Below are 22,619 nucleotides of genomic sequence, written 5' to 3'. Positions count from 1 at the left end.
CCATGGGTAAAATGCTATCAAGCAGCATTGCATGCTATGGAAAAATCATTTGTGAAAGGAGGAGTCAATTGATGCAGCAAACTTCATTATTGTCTTATTTAGGTATTTGCCACAGCCACCCCCACCTTCAACAACCACCGCCCTGATCCGTCAGCAGCCATCAACATTGAGCAAGATCCTCTACCGGCAAGAAGATTATAGTTCACTGAAAGCTCAGATGATGGTTCACATTTTTTAGCAATAAAGTATTTTTAAATTAAGGTATGCATACTTTCTAAAAATGTTTATTTATTTTGGGAGAGAGAGTGAGAGAGAGAGAGAGAGAATGTGTGTTTCTACACACATGCGAGAGTGGGAGAGGGCCAGAGACAGAAGGAGAGAAAGAATCCCAAGCAGACTCCAGCTGTCAGCATGGAGCCCAATGCAGGACTCAATCACATGAACTGTGAGATTATGACCTGAGCTGAAGTCAAGAGTTGGATGCTTAACTGACTGCGCCACCTGGGTGCCCCTCATAGTGTTTTTTTTTTTCTTATTTTTAGACATAATGCTTTTGAACACTTAATAAACTGCAGTATAGTGTAAACATAGCTTTTATAAGCACTTGGAAATCAAACATTTCCTTTGGCTCTCTTTATTGTGATATTGTTTTATTGCAGTGGTCTGAAACCCGACCTGCAATATCTCTGAGGTATGCCTGGACTTAATCACTTACAATCTGTAACCAGATATTGAGGGTTCTTCCCCTACCATCCACCCCCCATCCCCACTATAATAATACAAACATTGGAATAAAGAAACTGATCTTCGGGGGGGCAGGAATAGTATAGGACACACAGGAGAGAATTAGGATGTGTCACCAAATGAAGAATAACAGACTGAATGGATAAGGAACCAGGACAACTAAAGGAAAAAGAAACCTATTGACCAGAATTGAGAAAATTTCTCCAGGTAATGGTTTTCACCAACTCCTTAGTGAAGAAGGACTGAAAGTGTATTTCAGAACCCTACTGAGTACCCTTGATAGGCTTTTGCATAGAAGGATGCTAACAAGTAAGTTGGGCATACAGTGAAGTATGTTCTATCGTGAAAGAAAACCCTCACATTTTGTAATAGATAGAGCTCACAGGAGTGGGCATGCTTCTCACTCAGGGATACCCTGCCAGGAATGTGTACAAACCGAAGCAGAAGACCTAATGGAATACCACTTTGACAAGAATTGTTTCTGTCAACACAATGCAGAGTCATTATCAGGTAATTTCAGAAAGTGCCAGGAAGCATCATATTTTGTGGAAAATTTTAATCAAAGTCTGGCTGAAGCTAGGCCATCAATAAGGAAAATCAGGAAAAACGTTAAGTGCAATGTGATGCTTGGCATTTTGTGGAAACACCAAAAATGTCAACTGGGGAGACTGAGAAAAACATGAGGGGAGACGATGCCATTGGAAAATAAGTGTAAAAGAGGATTAGTATAAGATGAAAGACCCATGTGCATAAATTAGACAAATATGAAATGTTGGTGGCTTGTGATTTATACTGCTTGGAAAAAATACCCCATTGTTTATACAGAAGTCTGTTAATTCAGGATATTGTCAAAACCATTGCACTAAAATCCTTCCTTTTTGTCAGTATTCTTGTCAATCTTATACTGATAATCTCAAGCATGAGTTTTAGGAATGGTGGGTCTGGGGCCTGGAAGACAGAGGTTAGAGGAGAGAGGAAGGGGATGGATGGACTTAGTATCTTTAAGAGGAGTTGAGGGTTCTCTCATCTCACGCTGTGCATTTCAACTCTGTTGCTATTTTTAGGTGAGACTCCATTAATTATTATGAGCCTGAAAGGGAAGAAGGAGTCTCTAAGGAAGCTACTTGAGGAGGTGGTGAGGAAGGCAAGAGCCCCACCCTCCCCCACGCCTGTTTGCCTTGGTCAAGGTAATGATAGGAAATGTACTGGCTGATTGTGTGTGGGAAGGGATTATTTTATCTAAATGGGGATTCATTTATTTTCCCCTACATTTTCCTTTACTATTTTGTCTTCTTTTAAAATTTAAGGAGGTAGGCCAGTCTGTGCTCACTGCCTCATGGAAATTATGTGGTAAAAGAAAGGAGAAAAAAAAAAAGATTTCTAAATCTGGCTTGTACGTTTAAAAACCATAGACACTTGGAAGAACAGAAATGACATATAAACAGAATGTTTGGGAGAAAACATGCTTAAGGGCATTCTTCCTCCTCAACCTCACAAAGTAGAAAAGATTTCTTGGCTGTATCAGACACTACTAGAGGTTGCTTTCCCAATAGCCGATTCCCAAACATAAATCCTCAAATCTATCCAGTTACCATCTCCCTTTCCCCTGCTTGATCCAAGGGTTTCTGGGGAGTCTGGCCCCAGATCCAGGTACTGGATCCTGACTGAGACTGCAGATGCCCAATCATTTCAGGCATGAGACCCAATGCCACAAAATGACACAAATGGGCAGTTTTCCTCAATTTAACAAGAGATACCATTGCAATTCGGTCCCTTTTCTGCCTCTCAAAGTGTTGTGTCTGGATAAGATGCTTAGAGCTGCTGCAGCCATCTTGCTCCCAGCCTGAGGAGGAGGCGGGCACACAGATGGGAGGAGTCAAAAGAAGACCCAAGAGAAGCGGTATCTAAATCAAGTCAGGATGATTGATGCCAGGAGTTTTCTTACTTCTGAATTTCTTTTTAAGTGGTAATATACACTTCATTATTATTTAAGGTATTTGAATCTGCTTCTTTTGTGTCCTGTGGCCAAATGCACCCTAACTGGTACACTGGCTGAGGGGAGAAAGGAACATGGAGGAGAAGTGAAGAGAGAAGAGATACTAACAGTGCCTGCAACAGGGGATTGGCCACAAGGGATCCCCACTATTGGAAAGTATTCCACATCTTTAGCCCACTCAGCCTCTGCTCAGGTGAACCCCCCACATCTCCTGCACTCAGGCCATGCCAGTCTTTCTCAGAAACATCTGGTGAGGATGTGCCTCTCATGGCAGCCAGCATGAGCCCTTAGGATTGTCCAGCAGAGTCTCTACATTCCCCTAAAGCGGAAGCAGTGTTACACATGTTGAGACATGCAGTTTATACATGTACGTGGGATGGATTTTTTTTTTTAAACACGACAGGGAGGAGCTACCTCAAGTTACCTCCTTACCCTTCTCTGTCAAGATTATTGTATCTTTGAGTGCACTTCTGAAAGGCATTCCCAAGTACAGCAGCGTCCAGCAAGTATAGCCCTCCTTGACTGCAGACTAGCCACCAGAAATCTGGACTTTCCCCATCTCTAGTTTCATTCTCGTGGATTTTGGCTGCTTGGTACTCCTCTTACTTGCAGTATGCCACTTTCCACTTGCTTGTCTGTTGTTGATAGCCGTCCATCCCCTGACACTACCTTTCGCATCTTGAAACCGGCCTTAGATGACCTCACCATTTGCCTCCCTCCCTGGGTAAACAGACACAGATCAGCACGGCTATTATCCTGAGGCTCTTCCCAGATACTAGATCAAAACAGAAAGGGTCATCTAAAGGCCATTTCCTTCATTTGCCTAATCTTCCACCTCTGGCAGTCTTTGAAGATGATATAGTTCATAGGTTTGGCAGTGGGGGCGGGGGGGGGGGGGGGGTGGGAGAAAGGCAAGATGGGATGGGATAGTGTCAAGGTCAAATTATTTATGTGGGAAGGGAATCTGACCAATTAAAGAGGGAAGAGTGAAAGTGAGTGGGGGGAAGGTGGCAGGGAAAAAGAAGAAATGAAAGAGGCTTAAAGGGGAATTGATATGACATTTGGGAGCACATCTACAAATGTGTCCTAAGAGAAGACCATGAAATTAGGCTGCCTGGATGTGTGCTGTGGCTCCCTTACTTCTATGTGTTAGTCTTTGGGCAAGTTTTTCAACTTCAAGTCTCAGTTTCCTCATCCATAAAATGGGGATAATAATGTACCCACTTCATAGGGGTATTGGAAAACTTGAATGAAATAATAGAACTAAAGCACTAAGAACATTGCTTGCCACAAAGAAAGATACAATAGATGTTACTTTTATCATCATTATTTTATATGTTGAGAAAAAAAAGATTTCTACCTTACCTAATTTTTAAAAATTTTATCTCAAAAATAAAAACTGCATATATTTAAAGTGTATATAACATGATGATTTGATGTACATATACGCATTGAAATGAAATTGTGGTATAATTATATAATGGAATACTATTCATACTTAAAAAAGTACATCCTGCCATTTGCAACAAAATGGTGAAATGAGACAGACATGGAAAGAAAAAGATTGCATGATTGTACTTATATGTGGAATCTAAAAAAGTCATATCCTACTTACTTTTAAAAATTATATGAAGAAGCTTAATACTATTGATTGACCAATGGAAAATTTCTACCCCTTATTATTGGATTTATAAACTAAAAATACTATTCATATCATATTGTTCAAAATAAATTTGCTATGGCAATAGCACACCAGTCCCTTATAGTTTAATTTCTTCCTTCTGCCATATGTAAATTTCTGACTTCAACATCTGCCTATTACTTTCCACTTCTCTGGTATACATGAATGTAGAATATTGGAAGACAGTTATGCCCTTTTTAAGTGCAACATAAAATTTCATAAAAATTACAGCAAAAAAGCCTAACATGGGATATTTAATAACTTTTGTAAGAGTCATTAAATTATAAAAATAATACCATCTGTAGTAAAAGGTATCAGATTTGGCAGGAATTATTAAAATTACAGATTAACCCTAAGTTTCCCTTGTTTTTCTATGATAGTATCTTTTAGTTACAGGCCCATTATTTTCCAAATGTAACTGAGTTACTAAGTTAAAGGCCAACTGGAATTTTCATTATTCTGTTATTCATCCACTCTCTCTGAGCTGTTCATGGGCAATGAAATGCCTAAAATATGTACAGGAAGAAGAGAAGTAGAAGAAAAGAGCCTCAGAAGTGAATGAGCAAATAGATCTGGAATAATTGGGAGGTGGTTGTGGTGCTATATATTATTTTCTATGGGTAATAAGTGGTTTTTAGACATACTTAAAACTGGGAGAGACACTATAAATAAAAATCTATAATTGAAGTCAATATTTAATTTGATAGTTACTTCTGTTTTTTTCTTTCTTTCTATAAAAAGAATCTTCCAGGGGCGCCTCGGTGGCTCAGTCGGTTGGGCATCCGACTTCGGCTCAGGTCATGGGTTTGAGCCCCACGTTGGGCTCTGTGCTGACAGCTCAGAACCTGGAGCCTGCTTTGGATTCTGTCTACCTCTCTGACCCTCCCTGGCTTGCACTCTGTCTCTCAAAAATTAATAAACATTAAAAAATTTTTTTTATTAAAAAAAAAAAAGAAGCTTCCATTTTCCCAAGCCCTAACGTTGAGTTAAACCAGAGGTAAAGATTCTGGACTACTGGAGAAAAAGGGGAATCAGGAGACATGATCTTCTGCAGGTGGGCAGCCAACAAGGCTGCTTCCACAGAACAGCAATCAGGCCTCCTGTCACTTGGGGAACTCAGAACCAACTGAGATGGGCATCAACCAGGGAAAAACACTTCCTTTCTAACCAATGGAACTGTACTTGTATGAAATGATGCAGAAAATGGATGGCAGGAGACCTTTCCAATTTGTTATTTATTAGAGAATAGGACTTCTATTTCTATCTGTCTGACCTCTGAGACATCTTTGCAGTAACTGAAATACTGTGATGGATAGTGCTGACTCTAGGAGTCTTTGAAAAATGTTTTCCCTCTGGCCAAACATACAAGTAGAATTAATTTTCCATATTCAGGAACCAGATCCTATTGATTTTATATGCAGATGTGCTCAGCCAACCATCAGGACCTCACAGCACAAAGAATATTTTTTGAGGCTCCTCCCCATTGGAAGAGTGTGGACCCACTGTGGGTCATGCATGAATTTCTAGCACAGTGAGAACTCAGGATTAGGTTTGCAGATATCGGCACACCCCAGCTTGTCCAGGGATGCTATGAAGTGGGTGAGCAGGAGCTCTGTTACTGGCTGAATTGTGTCCCTCTGAAATTCATATGTTTTAGTCCTAACCTCCAGTACCTCAGGAATGTGACTCTATTTGGAGATGGGGTCTTTAAAGATACAATTAAGTTAAAATGAGCTCAGTAGGGTGTGCTGTAATCCCATCTCATTGGGGTCTTTATAAGACGAAGAAATCTGGGCAAAGACATGCATGGAGGGAAGAGGAAGTGAAGACACAGGGAGAAGGTGGCTCTCTACAAGCCAAGGAGATTCTCAGACTTCTGGCCTCCAGAACTATGAGAAAATCAATGTCTGCTGTGTAAGCCACACAGCTGTGCTACTTTGTTATGGCAACCCTAGAGCCTAATACAGCTCTATTTGCACTATGTTAAACTTCATTAGACAATCCATGTCTACACTCAACAAAGGCTGTTCCCCAGCGCTAAGACAAGGTGCTCTTTCTACCTCTTGGCAGCTGGGGAGAGGGAATCAGCCTAAGGAGAGGGATTTGGTGACCATCAGCTAGACCAAGGGCCCCTAGAGTTGGGGAAAGGGAGAGGGCATTATGAAAAGAAGGCTCAATTTTTTTTTTAAATAGAAAATCATCCTTTGTTTTCTTTTGCAAAACTTTACATGCTCACTGTAGAAATAATGGGAAATACAGATGAAAAAAATGGACAAACAAAATGCAACTATGATCTCACCACTTGGAGGTAACTGTTCATACATTGTTGTAAATCTTTCCAGACCTTTTCCTATAAATACATGAATTTACACACACATACACACACACACAGCACAGCAAAATGGAATAGTTTGTTTTTTTATGACCATCTTTCCATGTCAATAATTTTTGATTTATAGTATCATTTCTAATGTCTGTTATTATTTCATTATATTGATTATATCCTAGAAATGGAATTGGTGGGTGGGATGTGTCCAAGCCTAGGCATATGTACAGGCTTTTGATATATGTTGCCAAATTGCCTTCCAGAAATGATGCATCCATTTATATTCAGAAAGTCTATTTTGAGTGCAACATAAAGCCCTGTAACGGGTAACTCTTTACTCAGCTGTTCATGGGCTTTCAGCCAAATTCCTGGGGAGGAGAATGTGGAAACCAGAGGACACTGAAAATCTGTGTTGCCAGTGACTCAGGACACTCACAGGCTTGATGGGGGAGTGTCCAGTGCTGGTTGAGGGGGCATTTCCTACCTTGGTACAGTGATAGGCAGAGTGGAGCCTGGCAGGATGAGTATGTCCTGTGGCCAAGACGGGGGGAGCTGCAAGCTCCAGCAGGAGAGGCCGAGTTGGGTTAGCACCTAGGCATCTACTGGGAAAGCATGGCATCCATGGAGTTGTGGAGAATGAAGAGGTGTGAAGAGGGGACTCATGTTGCTCACTTGATAGTGGGGATCATATCTCTGGGGATCTCTGAATGGGCTGGGAGGGACCCTTCGGCTGAAGTTCCAGGGATTTTACTGCAGGGAGCCTGAGATCACTGAGATTATGACCCCTTGTTGTTAATTTTATCCCTCAGGCTTTCAGGGCCTGGGAAAATACAGGTTATACCAGGGAATGAGTACAGAAGGCCCGATAGCCTTTGCAGTTTTTATGCATTAATGGAAGATGCTGTTTGACTTTGGTTCTTTGCCCAGTATAAGAGATCCCAGGGGGGCATACTTAAAAGGAAAACCAAGCTAATCTTAAATGAAAAAGGAACTATTTTATTTTATAAACATGAAAATTATACGGCACTCAATAAAATGTGTTGGCAAGTAAACTCCTGACACATTGTATGATAAATAAAGTAGGCTAGTTCCTCTTGGGGGAAGAACCTGAATTCTACTTATCGTTAGATTAAGAACTTTCGACAGGAATCTTTCTAGGGAAGATAAACCATTGTCTCTGATTTACTGGTGGATAGAGCATAGTAGAAAAGGGAATAGCACCTTCATTGTTGTCCAGAAAGGGATTGTTACCCTTCTTACTGTGTTTCAAGACATTCACAGAGCACCTGGTCATCTTTGGGCCATGGACCTTTGCTGGTCAGACATAACCTATACATGAGAAGGACAGTCACGTTGATCTTGATATGGACTTTGAGAAAGAATAATGTATTGTAGATAAGAGTGAAGAATTAACAGCAGTTTGACTTCTTTGTAATGTAGATTTAGCTGCCAAAGTTGCTCCCAAAAGTAAACTTATGTTCTGTACATTTGCCCAAGGCAATGAATAAATTTCCAATAAAACAAACAAACAATTCTTTCCTTGGGGTTGTTTTCTTCTATCTTCAAGTGGTACCATGGAGAATTAATTACTTCATAATCTTGCTCATGATAGCTTATCCAATTAAACATAGTTATGGAAAAACAGGGCTTACCGTCTATCACTGGTTTAGGCTGAGAACTTTTGAGGCGCAGCGAGGGCCGGAAGCGGGTTCGGTCGTTGAAGCTCCAGCTTTTCTGCACTTTGGTGGGGCTGCCCTCGGCTGTGATGTCGGTGCTCGGGGACCTCCTGTCACCTACTGAGGCTTGTCTGCTCTTAATACTCTGGCCCCTTGGGCTAGCCATGCGTACTCGCTCCTTAAAACTTAGCTTCTGACTGTGGACAACAGAGGCATGATTATTCCATTTCAAGCAATCTCTTCCACTCCACTTGGGTAAATACTTTGATGAAACTGTATATTATATTTCAATAGTATTTTCAGCGAGTAGGAGCATAGCAATATATTCTTCCCTTATTGAAAATCTGAGCTTTATTTAAACTCTCTCTTTGCATTCATTTGAGCTCAATCTCACTAGACAGGTATGCACACCCTTCCTGGATTCCTCATAGAAAGGACTGAGATTGGGCACGGTAGTTTGTACACAATTACCCTGGAAACAACCAAGAACTGGTTCGGTATTTGCTTTAGAAACAGACTTTAGCTTTAACCTCAACTTTAGAGATGAAAAAAAAGTTATTTTTTATTTGGGAAAATATCTCTTTGTGATTTCTAAGCCTTTCTACAGGGATGACAGTTACATATACATATATCTACATTCTGCATGCATTTCATATTCCAGGCAAGATTACGATATCCATAAATTCATGCAATCTCATATCAGTTGGTGGTACTGCATACATAATATTAAACATACAACACTTAACACCCATTTCTTTAATGCTCGCATTCATTCTTGTGAGACAAAAACCACACGGTGTAGAACAGCCCCAACATATAATGAATGTGATGACTGATTAACGGAATGAGATGTTATGTTCACTAACACAATTTCCTGCTATTAAACAGGTTATTGATTTGCTGTGGCAGCTACTGGTAAATTATATTTGTTCAGACATTCAGTTCTCAGATGCCAGCTAGGACTGAAATGCTGTGTGCTGATCAAGGAAGCATCAACAACAACAAAACCCAAAGTGCATCTCCGTGCTTTCCTAATCAAAAGATGTAGTGTGATGTGGTGGGAAGGGCAGGCTGGAGTCAAAGAGACTTGAGGTTTGGAGTCCTCAGCTCCAACATAAAGATGAAAACAGCAGCATTGCTAAGAGATTTTTGTGGGAATCAAATGAATGGTAGGAATTGTCGTGTACCCATTTTGTTTGTGTTCTTGTTTCATTTCTAAACCACTGTTACTCATTAGAAAGTGACACTGTTATCCAGTGACAGGCCCGGGACTCTATAGGGTCTGAAGAAATGAAGGGTGAAGGGTCTGAGGGCAGTAACTTGGAGCAGCCACTCTGAGATGCTGAGATTGCAGTCATGCTGCAGCCTTTGTGGGGCATGAAGGAGGCAGAGTTCTCATGGACACGGATTATCTGAGACGAAGTGGAGTCCTTGTTTTTTCCACTTACCGCAATGTCCACTGTCCCCAGCTGCAGCATGCCAACAGCAAATGTGTTTAGTGGATATGTGTTTTGTAGCTAACAAGAAACAGTAACATTTATTTTTCCATGCCTAGTTGCTTAACAAATGATATTCTAAAAAGACACCACATTTTATGTGTTTACATGAAGACAAATCAAATAATGAACTGCGGTGATCAGAAAGTCCTGGTAACAATAAACAAGTTGACCATGCAGCTGACAGCCCCCCTCTAAAATGCAGACATAGCTAAGTCCAGCGTGACTAGCTGAAGGCACATGCAGGGAACAGGCCGGGCAGTTTTGTGATGGGGTCAGGTGGTTCAAGAGTTCTTTAAAACAATCGCATCAGTCAAAGGCTTCCTTTGTACTTGACAAATGCATGATTAAATGGTAGGTCACATTAAACAACAGCAACAATAACATATAAAACTGCATCTTTTTATGCTCGGGTTAGGTTCTTCACGTCATCCCAAACCTTCAGATTATTTAAACAAATCCTCAAAGGGACAGGGCCCAAAATGTCTACCCTTTTCAAGCTTTTTCTTTCTTTCTTTTTTTTAAATAGTAAAGATTTCATATCTCTTCAGTTTCAGCACATCTGTTCCATCATTTAAATTTATGATGATCGGGTTCAGGAACATATGCTCAACTCTGCACCTTTATTTCAATTAATGAATGGCTCAAGTTTACACAGCTATCATTACAAGTATTCACTATACTTCATCGAATTGATTATCTTTTCTGGAGTTAATAGATGCTAATTACTACAGAAGGCCGAGTTTAGTTAATATCAATAATTTTCTCAAACTTTAAAGATTTATCTCTTTATTATACCAACTAAATGAAGAGGAAACTGATAAAAAATCATAAAACCATTTAATATGAAATTTAGTTTTTCCTTTTTAAAAATTTCAATTACTGAAAAAGTAAAAAAATCTAAAATATCGGTGTCACACCTGGCATGGTTTATCTGCAGTAACAAAACATTTAAAAGCAATTGTTTCTATGGAAATATTTTTTAAAAGTTGCCTCTATGAAACATTTTGATATTATCTCTCATAATCAATGGAAAGTGAAAATAATATTAGTCTCTGAATCTTAGTATTATTTAAAGCACTTAAAGTTGATAGAAATGAATTCAGGTACTATTTCCCTTTTTGTCCTTCTCAACTGCATGAATATTTATTTGCCAATGTCTATATTAAAAAAATAGCAGAATTATTTTTAACTGAATCCAACATATTACCTATGAAATTAGAAGAAAAAAGATGTAATGTTTTCACTCTCTCTTTTGACATAATTGTATGAAAGTCAAGAATAAGATCTTAACCCAGAACTTTTTAACCAGGCAAAAATTTTGTTCTCCAAAGCAAAGACCTGTTCTTACAAAAAGCTCACTTTTGTTAGTTTTTCTACTTCTTTTCCCCTTTGGAAGTCAACAGAGCATCTTGTTTAGATGACTATTAACTTGATTAGATGAATGTTATTGAAAATGCACATTGATTAAAAATATAAACTCTTTGCTGGTCCATTGAAGTTTGCATTATTTTCCTGCTTTTTTGCCACATCTATAAACACAATTTTTTGAGGAAGATTTATGTAACAATATTTTTAGGAAGACTGTCAAAGATTATTCCCAGGAGACCAACAAGGTGGTCTCTCTCTGGAGAAAGTAACCAAAAGGACATCGTGGTCATGGATTGCAGCATCTTTGAGTATGCAGTCCACCTTCCCATCTGAGGACTATAGTGGGGGAGCCTGCACAACTACTGGGAATTCTGCAAGGGAATTCTTCCCTCTCTAAGAACCAGATGTACAAGTTACTCAAATGGCCCAACATGCAGGCTACTACCGGTTGTTCCCTGCCAGGGAACTATGTGGCATTACTGTAAACCCAGAGTAATCCTCTTGGACCTAGAATGCTATAGTTCTTGTTATCCTTAATTACGGTTTTAGCCCTTCATAGGATAAGCATTCAACAAATTCTCGCCCCAGGCACAATATGGCAACTGAGCCAAAACCATCCAGTGCGTGCGGCAGCTCAGCAGTTGTCCTACCACAAGGGGGCGCCAAGGGGCTGACTGCCAGTGCTGTGCGCGACCCTGCCTATTTGTCCCTGGGGTAGAGTATCAAAGCAGGCAACAGGCAACAAGGAAAATTACAAGCGGGTTGAAAACCTCATTCAAGAAGTCCTTAGGAAGAGTGAGTCTGAGCAGGGCTCAGGTAGGATGGCGGTGTAACCTGGTCATGCACCTGAGGTTAGTTGGCATTCTCAAATTTCATGTCAATAGCCGGGATGCTGGGTACCTCTGCTTCCGTGAGGTGTACATTCTGAAGAGCTTCTGCTTATTACTACAGAACTTACTAGGAGTGAGGGAAATAGAGCAGCACATTACTAAGCATTTCACCACCATGAAAGTGCTCAGGGATTTCTTTTTCTTTTTAGAACAAAGCCATTTGGCTTTATTGTTTTTCAGATATAAGTATACAGACTAAGCAGTGAGTACTAACTATGCAGTTTAATCGTGCTGCTGGAAATATAACCAGTGCTCTTAATGGTTAGGCTGAAATAACTGGATGTGAAATAGGGCATTACAGATGATGGACGTCTATGTGTTAGCATCTGATTCATATGAAAATTAAGAAGATAAATATTTTAGAAATAGCAATCCTTGTAATAAATAGCAATGCAACAGAGTAGAAATGAGGAACAAAATATTTCAGAACTTAAAAAAATAAATATTTATAGGAATCAATGAAGTTGATACCATTAATTGCTTTGAAATATTTAAAAAAAGTTTCTTGATTTGTATAAGACACCTGTAGTTATAGTTAATATTGGTAAATAATTGTCAGAATACATGCTCAAAAAAGTCAGAAGAAAAGATTCTAGGTCACTAGCTTGTTAAAAAAAGAGTTTCTTACTGTAAGTCGTATGATGTGTTTTTAAAAGACTAAATCCTTTCCCTCTATCAATAAATGAGAACAGAAGGAGAGACCATTTTCAAAAGATTATTTTTGAAACAATCTAACATTTTGCCCATAAGGACACAAGTTGATTATGCTGAAAAAAGAAGTCTAGTCTTACTTAGTTTAACAACACATGCAGATCATTCTTTGCGCACAGAAGAAAGAAAATGTAAATAATGGAAAATAAATGCAGACGAAATACAAGAACACACAGTCTTTTCTGTCAGCGTTCTAGAGTTCTCTCCTAAGAGCCATTCATCTCAGAACCTTATGAAGCCAACCACATAGGAGCTATTTGGACAGAGCACTCAGTGGATCACAGCACAAGATGATAACGTAATAAAAGAGTATCATTTATGCTTTAACTTTTAAGACATGCATCCTTGTAACAGTCTCACAAGAACCTGTTAAAGCAACTTTAGATAGTCTACTAAGAAGTCTGACAGAGTTCTATTGAAAGCTATACACTGTGATCAAGGCAGCTTAACTATGGAGCAGGCACATAGCCAACAATTGTTGATTAAGGAGACAGGGTAAGCAGAGGCAGTGAGATTTACAGATCATCCCTAAACCTCCATTGGCATGATCTATTCTTGTAGCGATAAAAACCTAGTAGGCAGGAAGAAGTAAGAGCCTTTTTGTGGCAGTGTGCTCTCGACGGCTAACTGACTTTCTTGTCAAGGAGGAAAGGAGGAGGACATAAAACCTCAAGGTGAGACTATTGGCTTAATCTGGTTAGATGGTTTATAGGTAAATTCTATTTTCTGACAGTGACAATTTATACTAAAATGGAAAAACTATCCAGTTTAAAAAATGAGTTGGAAAATTCCTTAATGGAATGATTAATTGCAATAAAATCAGTAAACATATTCACCACATATGAGATTAGAACTGTTTTAGTGGGAAGACAGAGGAAAACAAATGAATAATTAAATGATGCTAAACAACTTTCATTTATGGTCTAAGTAAAGGAAGAACAGAGCAGGCTCCATTGACACTAACAGTAATGTACCTGACCCTGTACCAAACAAAGAGACATTATTTTAACTGTTGTTCAGCTGAGCTCTTGAGACCGTTGGTTTGCATTTTAAAGAAAAATTTTGGACCTGTCACGAACAATGCAAAAGCATCATGGAACTGGATGTCTTTCCCTAGCCAAAACATCATAGATACATTTTGTTTAAACATCCCTAACCTCAGTGTAGAAAGACAAAAATCTAACAAGAATATTCCAAAGCAGGGAACCTTGTTAACTATGGGGGTAAATGAATGTGTGATGCCTCACTACATTCTGCAGAGAGAAAAGCCTCTCTGTGTATGGCCTGGTCATTCAGAGGTAACAAATGTCAGGCACCTGGAGAGTTATTGGCTACTGGACTAACCTCATCTACACTTGAATTACTCCCAGTTCTTAACACAATGAAAAAACATATGGAAAGATTTAGGAGACTCTAGGCTCTGAGATATCTGGAAGATAACAGAGTTGGCTAAAGTTTCTCTCTTCTGCTTCTCTGAATCACCATCAATAACCCTGTGGCCCCAAACACAGTGAGGGGCTTTGCACTGGGATGGTGTTGATCAATCCACTTGAAACTGGGACAAGGATTATCAATATTATTAGTCTAAACCCAGATCTGCTCTCGTCCAAGAAACAGTCCTCATTCTAAATGCATTTTCTTTTGTTTGTATTTTGCTGGAGTAAGGGCAAATTTGTTTTTCTTAAGGTGGCACTGTTGCTGTCATTAATACAATAGTCTTTTTGCATTCATTATGCAGTATTGGAAATTCCATTGCCTATGGAGCACAAGGTGAAAGCTAACCTAATGTTAAAATGGGAGTTTCAGCTTGTTTCCTTCAGAATGAAATGTTTTAATTTTTTCATTTTCTCTCTTTTTATGTATGTCCTTTTTCTCATTTTTGTTGGTGTTTTTCTTCATAAAACTACTTGAGGTCAGGAACATTTTATTACTCCATCCAAGAACTGTATATTGAGCATATTCTCTGTCATAGCTTTACACAGGGTGATAGGATACATAATTGGGGGATAGAAGACCTAAGTGTATGAAGTATGAAGAAGCATCAAGTAAGGCACGCGTGCTAAATAGTAATAGAGAACCTGTTTCACAGTGGTTTTCCAAATGTCCATGACCAGAGAGAAGCAAGAAATCTCTGTTACATAGCTCAGTGTTTCTGTATATGTTCAAAACTGAAGGTGAGTTATTTTTGACACCCTTAGTCACAATTATGTAGAATAAATTTTAACGTTTTAGGTATATGTGAACATCATGAAATTAAAAAAATTTGGTTGTTGTCTTTTTGAATCACAACAGCGGACTAGGAGGTTCCTTGTTGGAGTGAGGAGCAGAAGCTCAACAGTGACACTTTAGTTTTGTCTTTACTTTCTGCCTCGGTGACATTGGGAAAAAGTGCAAGATCATGTGTCAGCCCAAGGGGACCCCTCCCTCAGGACTGCCATAAAGAGTCACACTTTTGCAAGCATTTTTACACAACTCACAAATTTCCCTTTTAGGCACCAATAGCTGTTTTGGAGGATGAAACCAAGACAGGTGACCTTACTCTTAGGCAACTATGGAGTTTGTGCCAAAGATTTGGAGTTTCTGCCTTTAGGATTTGGAGATAAATTACCCTTTGTAAATGGATAGCTCCGAAAACAAGGAAAACTTTTCAAATATCATCAGATAGATTAAAAGAGCTTATAATGGCTGTGATTCATGTTGTGTAACTCCTTTCAGGTAAAATTGTCATGACAGAAGGATGGTGGGGTTTGTATGGATGGAGTCTAGACAAAAGAGGACTAAAGGGTCAGAATTGGTCAGCCTGCCTCTTCTAGAGTCTATAAAAAGAATGTTCTGAGTCTAATGACCAGAACCTCTTTTTGGGCAGAAATATCTCTAAAGTGGAGAAGACCAAATCTTCAGGCTTTAAAACTTTCTGGAAGTATCATCCAGGAATATCCAATGACCTTTGCTCTAACTCCTTGTCTACCAAAGAAGAGAAGGGTCTTTAATACCACCCTGGTGTAGGCTTACCTACCCCAAAGGAGTGTTGTGCATCCTACCACATCTGTCTCCCATGATAGGTGCATTTATGTTTTGGCTTGTGAATCTTTTTAGGTGTTAATTAACATAATGCAGAAATGGGTGGGCCAGAGTCTCATCACCCCAAGTGAACTTCCAAAACTAGTTTCAGTACTGTATACATGTATTGCAATTAATGTCATTAGTAGGACAGTACATAACTAAATGAATGATCCTTGGACTCCCGTTGGTCCCCACTGAGGGGCCAATTCTGTGCGGGTGGGGGGGGCAGGGAACGCCGGTGTTCCCTCAATACTGAAACAAACAGCAGTGACTGGAAAAAGTTTTTTCTTCTTCCCTTTCAGGAACCTGGGTTTCTTCTGCTGGTTCTGCCTCTGCTACTCCTCACACCATCAGTGCTGAGATCCACCTGGCTCTGTCCTTTGAAGCTTTGCTCCCAAATTCAGATCCTTCCTGGCACTTACTAACACAGAATAAAATGTTCTCTTTCACCTCCTATTCCCCTATGTCTAACTCTCTGCTTTTTAATCTGATAAAGCATTTCCTTGAAAGGCATGAAAGAATGACCATAAATTACTTGGTGAAGTTTCTGGGAGGATTATCTTCTTCTTAAAGGATGGTGGGTGGGTGAGGGGGGCGGGTAGGGGGAGCTCTTCTCCTGAAGCATGTCACCTGAGTAAGCCTTAGCGCTTAATGAGCTGGAGATGTCACAGAAAGATTGTTCCTACCTTCTATACACAGTGTTCCTTTTGCCAAAAAAACCCAATTTCTTATTCTAAAAGAAGGACCCTGAAGAAGGGGAATATATCTTACACTGCTTCCTGGAATTTGAATACTTGGGTTAAGACTTCTCTCTGAGAAAATGGTAGCATGAAATAACCAAAAGCCGTAGTTATTATTTTTCCCCAAGAATGTTCCATGCCCTGCCGATTGTAAAAAGCAGTGAGTGAGTTACGGAGACACTTATGCTTCTAAGGGAAAAAAAAGAATCAATGAAACAGCAACCTTTGCAGGCAATATTGTGAAAGGTCACTTTTAATCATTTCCAGTTTGTGATCAATTTTACTCACATGAGACACATTTAAAACATCTGTTAGGCATCAGATTTATAAACAAACATGTAGCAGAAGAGAAATCACAAACCTGCTTGATGTTTCCCCTTGTTCTTTCCTTCAGGTGCGTGCAGGCAGAAGAGAAATGATGATAAACTGGTGAATACATGTATAGCACTTGATAATGGCCAAATTGGAGATTGGGGAATAAAATTACCTTAAGTATTTCTTTTCAAGCAAGATCCATAGAAGCAATAGTCTTTGTAATAAGTGTGCCTAACTTTTAAACATCTATTTTTTGTGCCACAGACCTGAGCTGGCACGTTTACTTAGCAAGACCAACAGTGCTCACATGTCACCCAAAACTATAGACTCTTCAGTAGCTGAAGTTATCCATCCATAGTTAAGAAAAAGTGGTTCTGATCTAACTGGCATTAGCAAAGACTCTTAGAATGGTGCTGGCAACACTGTAGCTGTAGTCCTGTGCTTTAGGCAGACTCTTGAGTTCCTAAATCTGGATTCATTGATGTGTGACTGTGGCCTTGTACTTTAATCACTTGTTGAGGAAGATTTTGTTTTCATATTGCATACCATAGGAATTCTCTTGGAATAAATTAGGCACATAGAAAGTTGATCGCAACTCTCCTAGCCTAGTGTTGGATGGCATTTTTAATAGCCCATCTAGGCAGATTCAGATCTGTGCAACCTGGTGTAGGGTCCCTGCTCTTTGGGAATGAGCTGTGTGTCCTTGGACAAACATCTTACTTTCTTGTAGGCCTTGATTTTCTTATGAATAAATTGAAGGCGTTAGATTAATAATGTCTAAATTCTGACTTCTTAAGTATCACATGGCATCCTTGGAGCTTGATAATTCCCCACAGCTTCACAAAATATCAGACTCATTCCCTAAAAGAGCACATTTACCTGTGTTATACACTTTACATAGCCTTCATTTTCTTGGAGAAGAAAATCAAGAAAAAATATGTCCTGCTGTAAATCCTTCTGTTATTAAAACAGAACTTTGAAATAGCAACTGCTAAGACCTTGAAAATGTATGTGAGACCAGCCAGACCAGAAAGGAGAGAGTCGGAAACTGCTGTGTGTATCCCTGGCAGGTTTGAGTGGGTATGGCATGCCCCTCCCTCCCCCGCACACTTGTCACACCTCTCTTCCATCCTACTCCCTGGAATAAGGTTGAGGAGTCAAAGCATCTCATTTTATCTCTAAAACTGCTGGGGAGAAGAGCATGAGTTCGTGTTTTTTAATAACAATATCATTGATGATGCTGCTGTTGATAATATGATCTCTCTTCCCTGACCACCTGTTTAAAATTGCAGTCCCTAATGTCCCTTAAATTCTTTCCCTACTTTACTTTTCTCCTTAGCACTATTGCCATCTAATATATTACATATTTATTTGTTTGTTTGTTTTCTCTTCCCAATGTTTGTTGAATATATATTCCCTGCAGCCTGAGATTCTAATCTATTTGTTTTTTTTTCTTTCACTGCTACATTTCTAATAGGTACTCAACGAATAGTTATTTAATGAATGCATGAATGAATGAATGAATGAATCATTTCTTCCTTCAGAAGTTCTTAAACTCTGAATGTTATAGGAAATATACTATGTAAATAAAAAGAAGTTTCACTCTGTTTCTGACTACATCACTCTGCACTCAGTAAGCCAGCTAATTATAAATGTCAAAATATCTAAGTTATTGTAAGTTACTCTCTTCACAGATCTACAAACTTGAATAAAGCAGGTATGCTTTCTAAAGCAAAGGTTCTGAACTTGGCTTCAGGGAGTCCGTGAATACATTAAAATGGTAGGCAAAGTTTTGATTTTTTGTGCATTGAATATTTTTTGTCGTGAAGAGTCCATAATTATGATCATTCTCAATGGTTTAACAAAAACAACAACAATAATAAAGATTAAGAACCACACAATTTGGAGCAATAATGTGTCACTAAAGGGAGAGATGTTAGGACATCCAGGTTCCTATGAACTTTGCCAGTGACTGTTGTGTCATTCTGGACAAGTACCTGTTATTGAGTAAATGGGACTGAGATTCAGAGGTTAATGTGTGTGTGTGTGTGGGGGGGGTGTAGGGAGACGACAATGAAGGGGATGGCTGATAGCCAGAGTGGAATAGGATGAATACAGGTGTTTGCATAAATTCTCCTCTACCCGCCCGCCCCCCCATTTAAAATGGAAGATATCAGAGGAAACAGAGAAATTATGTGAGTAAAATAATAGCTTATGCATTGGGAGAATGTGACTCATTATTAATTTTTTTCTAGGTTTCAGAATGACCTTAATCCAAAAACTTGCGAAACTAGAAAGCCAAATTATCACATGATAAGAGACCACTCTCTTCTGTCACTTGAGAACCTTCTTTTGTTTTTTTCTACTAGCCTTCCTCTTACAAATTAACCCAGACAACTTCATGAGCACAAGACATGCAATTTCTATACAATTCCCATTTCTGATTCATACCCCCAAGTACTAGATGGTATGAGTTATGTCCTTTTTTTGTTTTTAATACCACAACTTTGAAAGAGTCTTATACTCAACAGAGGAAATTCAACTAAATTTTAAGATCTATGTGAAAAGACAATTCTCATCCATGCGTTCATTCAACACTATCCATGCTTCTATCCTTGCTAAGGTTCCATCTCTTCTAAAGCCTAGGGTTCTGTGAGTATCTGTCACAAGTGCTGACAAAGTTTTGACTCCAACTTCTAAGAGACATGTCCTATCAGAGCTTAGAGGTTATCTTGCTCACCTTTAGTCCTTCACTTGGTAGATGGGAAAACTGAGGCCCAAGGAAGATTAGGGAAGCAATGTAACGGATCCTGACAGTGACACATCTATAGCTTCTCAACAGCATGCACTCTGAAGCATCACAAATCTCCTTCGAGACTGAAATTCCAGGCAACAAGTCATGGAGGTTTCCCCAGATGATTCCTCTTCCACATCAAGTAAGAAGGAGGTTTTTCTGACTGAATCACAGTAGTTAGATGCCTTGAACCCTTTTCAGCAACTAGGATTAAGGTTTTGTTGGACTAGGAAGGGAAACAGCAAGTGCTCTAAAATACTAAGTCAGATAAGCACTTTGATAACTTTTGAACAATGTGAGGAATGGACTGTTGTAATCAAGCTGGGTGACACACAGAAAGCCTTTCCCTTGACTTGGTTGCTTTGCTTGTTTCACTGATTTCTTTAATTAGATGGTGATAATGATTTAGTATGTTCTGCTAGTTGAACTGGAGTCTAGGATTTCAGGACTAAGGACTTTTTTTTTTTTTTAAATTAAAGATCACTGTGGTAGCCATTATGGCCATTCATAATTTTTCTGGTTCTCCTCTCTTTTTCAGGCACATAGTATGATTGCACTTTCCCATCCTCTTTGAGTTGAAGCATGGTCAGGTGATTTGTCTTGACCAATGGAATGTGAATGAAAGCCATATTACTTTCAAATTTTGAATGCTTATTTCAACTTTTAATTTGATTGGTCCCATGGCTTCACTGTAGGTTATAATCCTATTAGGACTCCAGCTCTTCTTTTGCTACTGATACTAGTTTGATCAGCAAGTGAAAGCTCAAGGACCATCCTGTCAGGAGATCCAGATGAGAGAGGGCTTTGAGGGACTTCATGCAAACATACATTGCTCTCAAAGTGTTCCCTGCTTGGGGTCAGGTATTGGATGGAGTTTAAACAGTCATTGTTTTTCAGGAGCCCTAGTGCTTACCTTTAGAATTTTGGTGGGTTTTATGAAATGATTTATTAGAAAATAAACATGTAATAATAGAAATAAATCTCTATAAAAATTTGGATTCCTTTAATCTTTAAGCTCAGTCTATGAATGGTGAGGAATGATCCTGAGTCCATTTAGTTTTGTGCCTGAGTTGCTGCTGAACAGGGCTGAATCTCTCAAAGAGCAGCAGAGAATAAGACAAGCCAAAAGTCAACACGTGTGTGTGTGCACGTGTGCGCATGCATACATGGGTGTACGCGCAAGTGCGTGTGCGTGCGTGTGTATGATTTATTTTGCAAACTTGAGGAGGCTTGATGACAGCATCAGCTGTCACACTGATACCTACTTGGTGGGGCTGCAGGTGTGCAAGGCCTTCAAGTGTGGCTTCCAGGTTGCAATGGAAACAGATTTCTCATCAGCTGCATAACTACGCCAAACGCACTGCATGTGGCATACATGAGGACATAAAAAACAAAAACAAAAGAGAGGAGAAAACAGAATAACATGAAAAGGGAGATTATTAAGTTACTATATCTTAAGAATCTTTTCCTTGTCATACTTGGCCCTGATAAATGCCCAAAGGGTGAAAAAGACTACCTTGGCATATTCTTTCACATTAGTAGAATTGTTTGTCCAAACAACTCACACCAAACAAAAAAAGTACCAAGGGGTGCCTGGGTGGCTCAGTTGGTTAAGCATCTGACTCTTGATTTCAGCTCATGTCATTATCTTGCGGTTCACGGGATGAAGCCCCAAGTCGGGCTCTGTGCTGACAAAGTGGAGCCTGCTTGGGATTCTCTGTCTCCCTTTCTCTCTGCCCCTCCCCCACTTGCTCACACTCTCTCTCTCCCTCTTTCTCAAAAAAAGAATAAAAATTAAAAAAAAGAAAGAGCCCAGCAATTACTTAACAACATTGTTTCAGAAGTAAATTAAAAAAAAAAAAAAAGAAGAATAAAAGTACCAAAAAGTAAAACATGAAGCAATTTTTGAATTGGCTAGGAAGAGATATGACTTATTTGAGGTAAATTATCTGAGCATGAACATGCCTTCCGGGAGCCAACTGTACATCTTTAATCACTACTTGATAAGATAGTGGCAAAGGACTACTGAAAACCCACAATGCAACTAGTAAACTAGTAAATTAATGACCACCAGAGTCATTAATGTACGTGAATTAGTGTAATTCCATGATGAACTGTGTAATATTCCTAATGCTAAAAATGGAGACAGTGGTAATAAAATGCAGGGCTAAAACAAGATAGGGAAATGTATTCTCTAGGAATATAATTGGAAAGTTAAAAATTAATGTCATGGTTGGGGTGCCTGGGTGGCTCAGTCGGTTAAGTTAACTTCAACTCAGGTCATGATCTCGCTGTTTGTGAGTTTCAGCCTCCCGGACTCTGTGCTGACAGCTCAGAACCTGGAGCCTGCTTAGGATTCCGTGTCTCATCTCCAAAGGCATGGGAATTAAAAGCAAAAATGAACTATTGGGACCTCATCAAGATAAAAAGCTTCTGCACTGCAAAGAAAACAATCAACAGAACTAAAAGGCAACCAACAGAATGGGAAAAGACATTTGCAAATGACATATCAGACAAAGGTCTAGTATCCAAAATCTATAAAGAACTCACCAAACTCCACACCTGAAAAACAAATAATCCAGTGAAGAAATGGGCAGAAGACATGAATAGACACTTCTCTAAAGAAGACCTCCAGATGGCCAACAGGCACATGAAAAGATGCTCAACGTCACTCCTCAACAGGGAAATACAAATCAAAACCACACTGAGATATCACCTCATGCCAGTCAGAGTGGCTAAAATGAACAAATTGGGAGACTATAGGTCCTGGAGAGGATGTGGAGAAACGGGAACCCTCTTGCACTGTTGGTGTGAAG

General features: G+C 39.3%; 1 protein-coding gene across 3 annotated transcripts in view; it reads right to left on the bottom strand.

Annotated features, from left to right (window-relative positions):
- KCNQ5 (potassium voltage-gated channel subfamily Q member 5) overlaps positions 1-22,619 on the bottom strand; it is a 524,285-nt gene that overhangs the window by 54,184 nt on the left and 447,482 nt on the right. Inside the window, exons 8-11 of one of the 3 annotated variants that reach the window (XM_032593201.1) lie at positions 21,069-21,163; positions 17,056-17,082; positions 12,191-12,247; positions 8,400-8,620 (exon numbers count right to left, since the gene is read on the bottom strand). In XM_032593201.1, the coding sequence (XP_032449092.1) occupies positions 8,400-8,620; positions 12,191-12,247; positions 17,056-17,082; positions 21,069-21,163 (400 nt within the window). The remainder of the gene's footprint in view (positions 1-8,399; positions 8,621-12,190; positions 12,248-17,055; positions 17,083-21,068; positions 21,164-22,619) is intronic. The other 2 variants (XM_030315841.1, XM_030315843.1) reach the window with 2 other exon arrangements.

The sequence above is a fragment of the Lynx canadensis genome, chromosome B2, assembly GCF_007474595.2.
Source record: "Lynx canadensis isolate LIC74 chromosome B2, mLynCan4.pri.v2, whole genome shotgun sequence".
NCBI classification, from domain to species: Eukaryota; Metazoa; Chordata; class Mammalia; order Carnivora; family Felidae; genus Lynx; species Lynx canadensis.
This window is presented reverse-complemented; position numbering and strand designations above follow the sequence as displayed.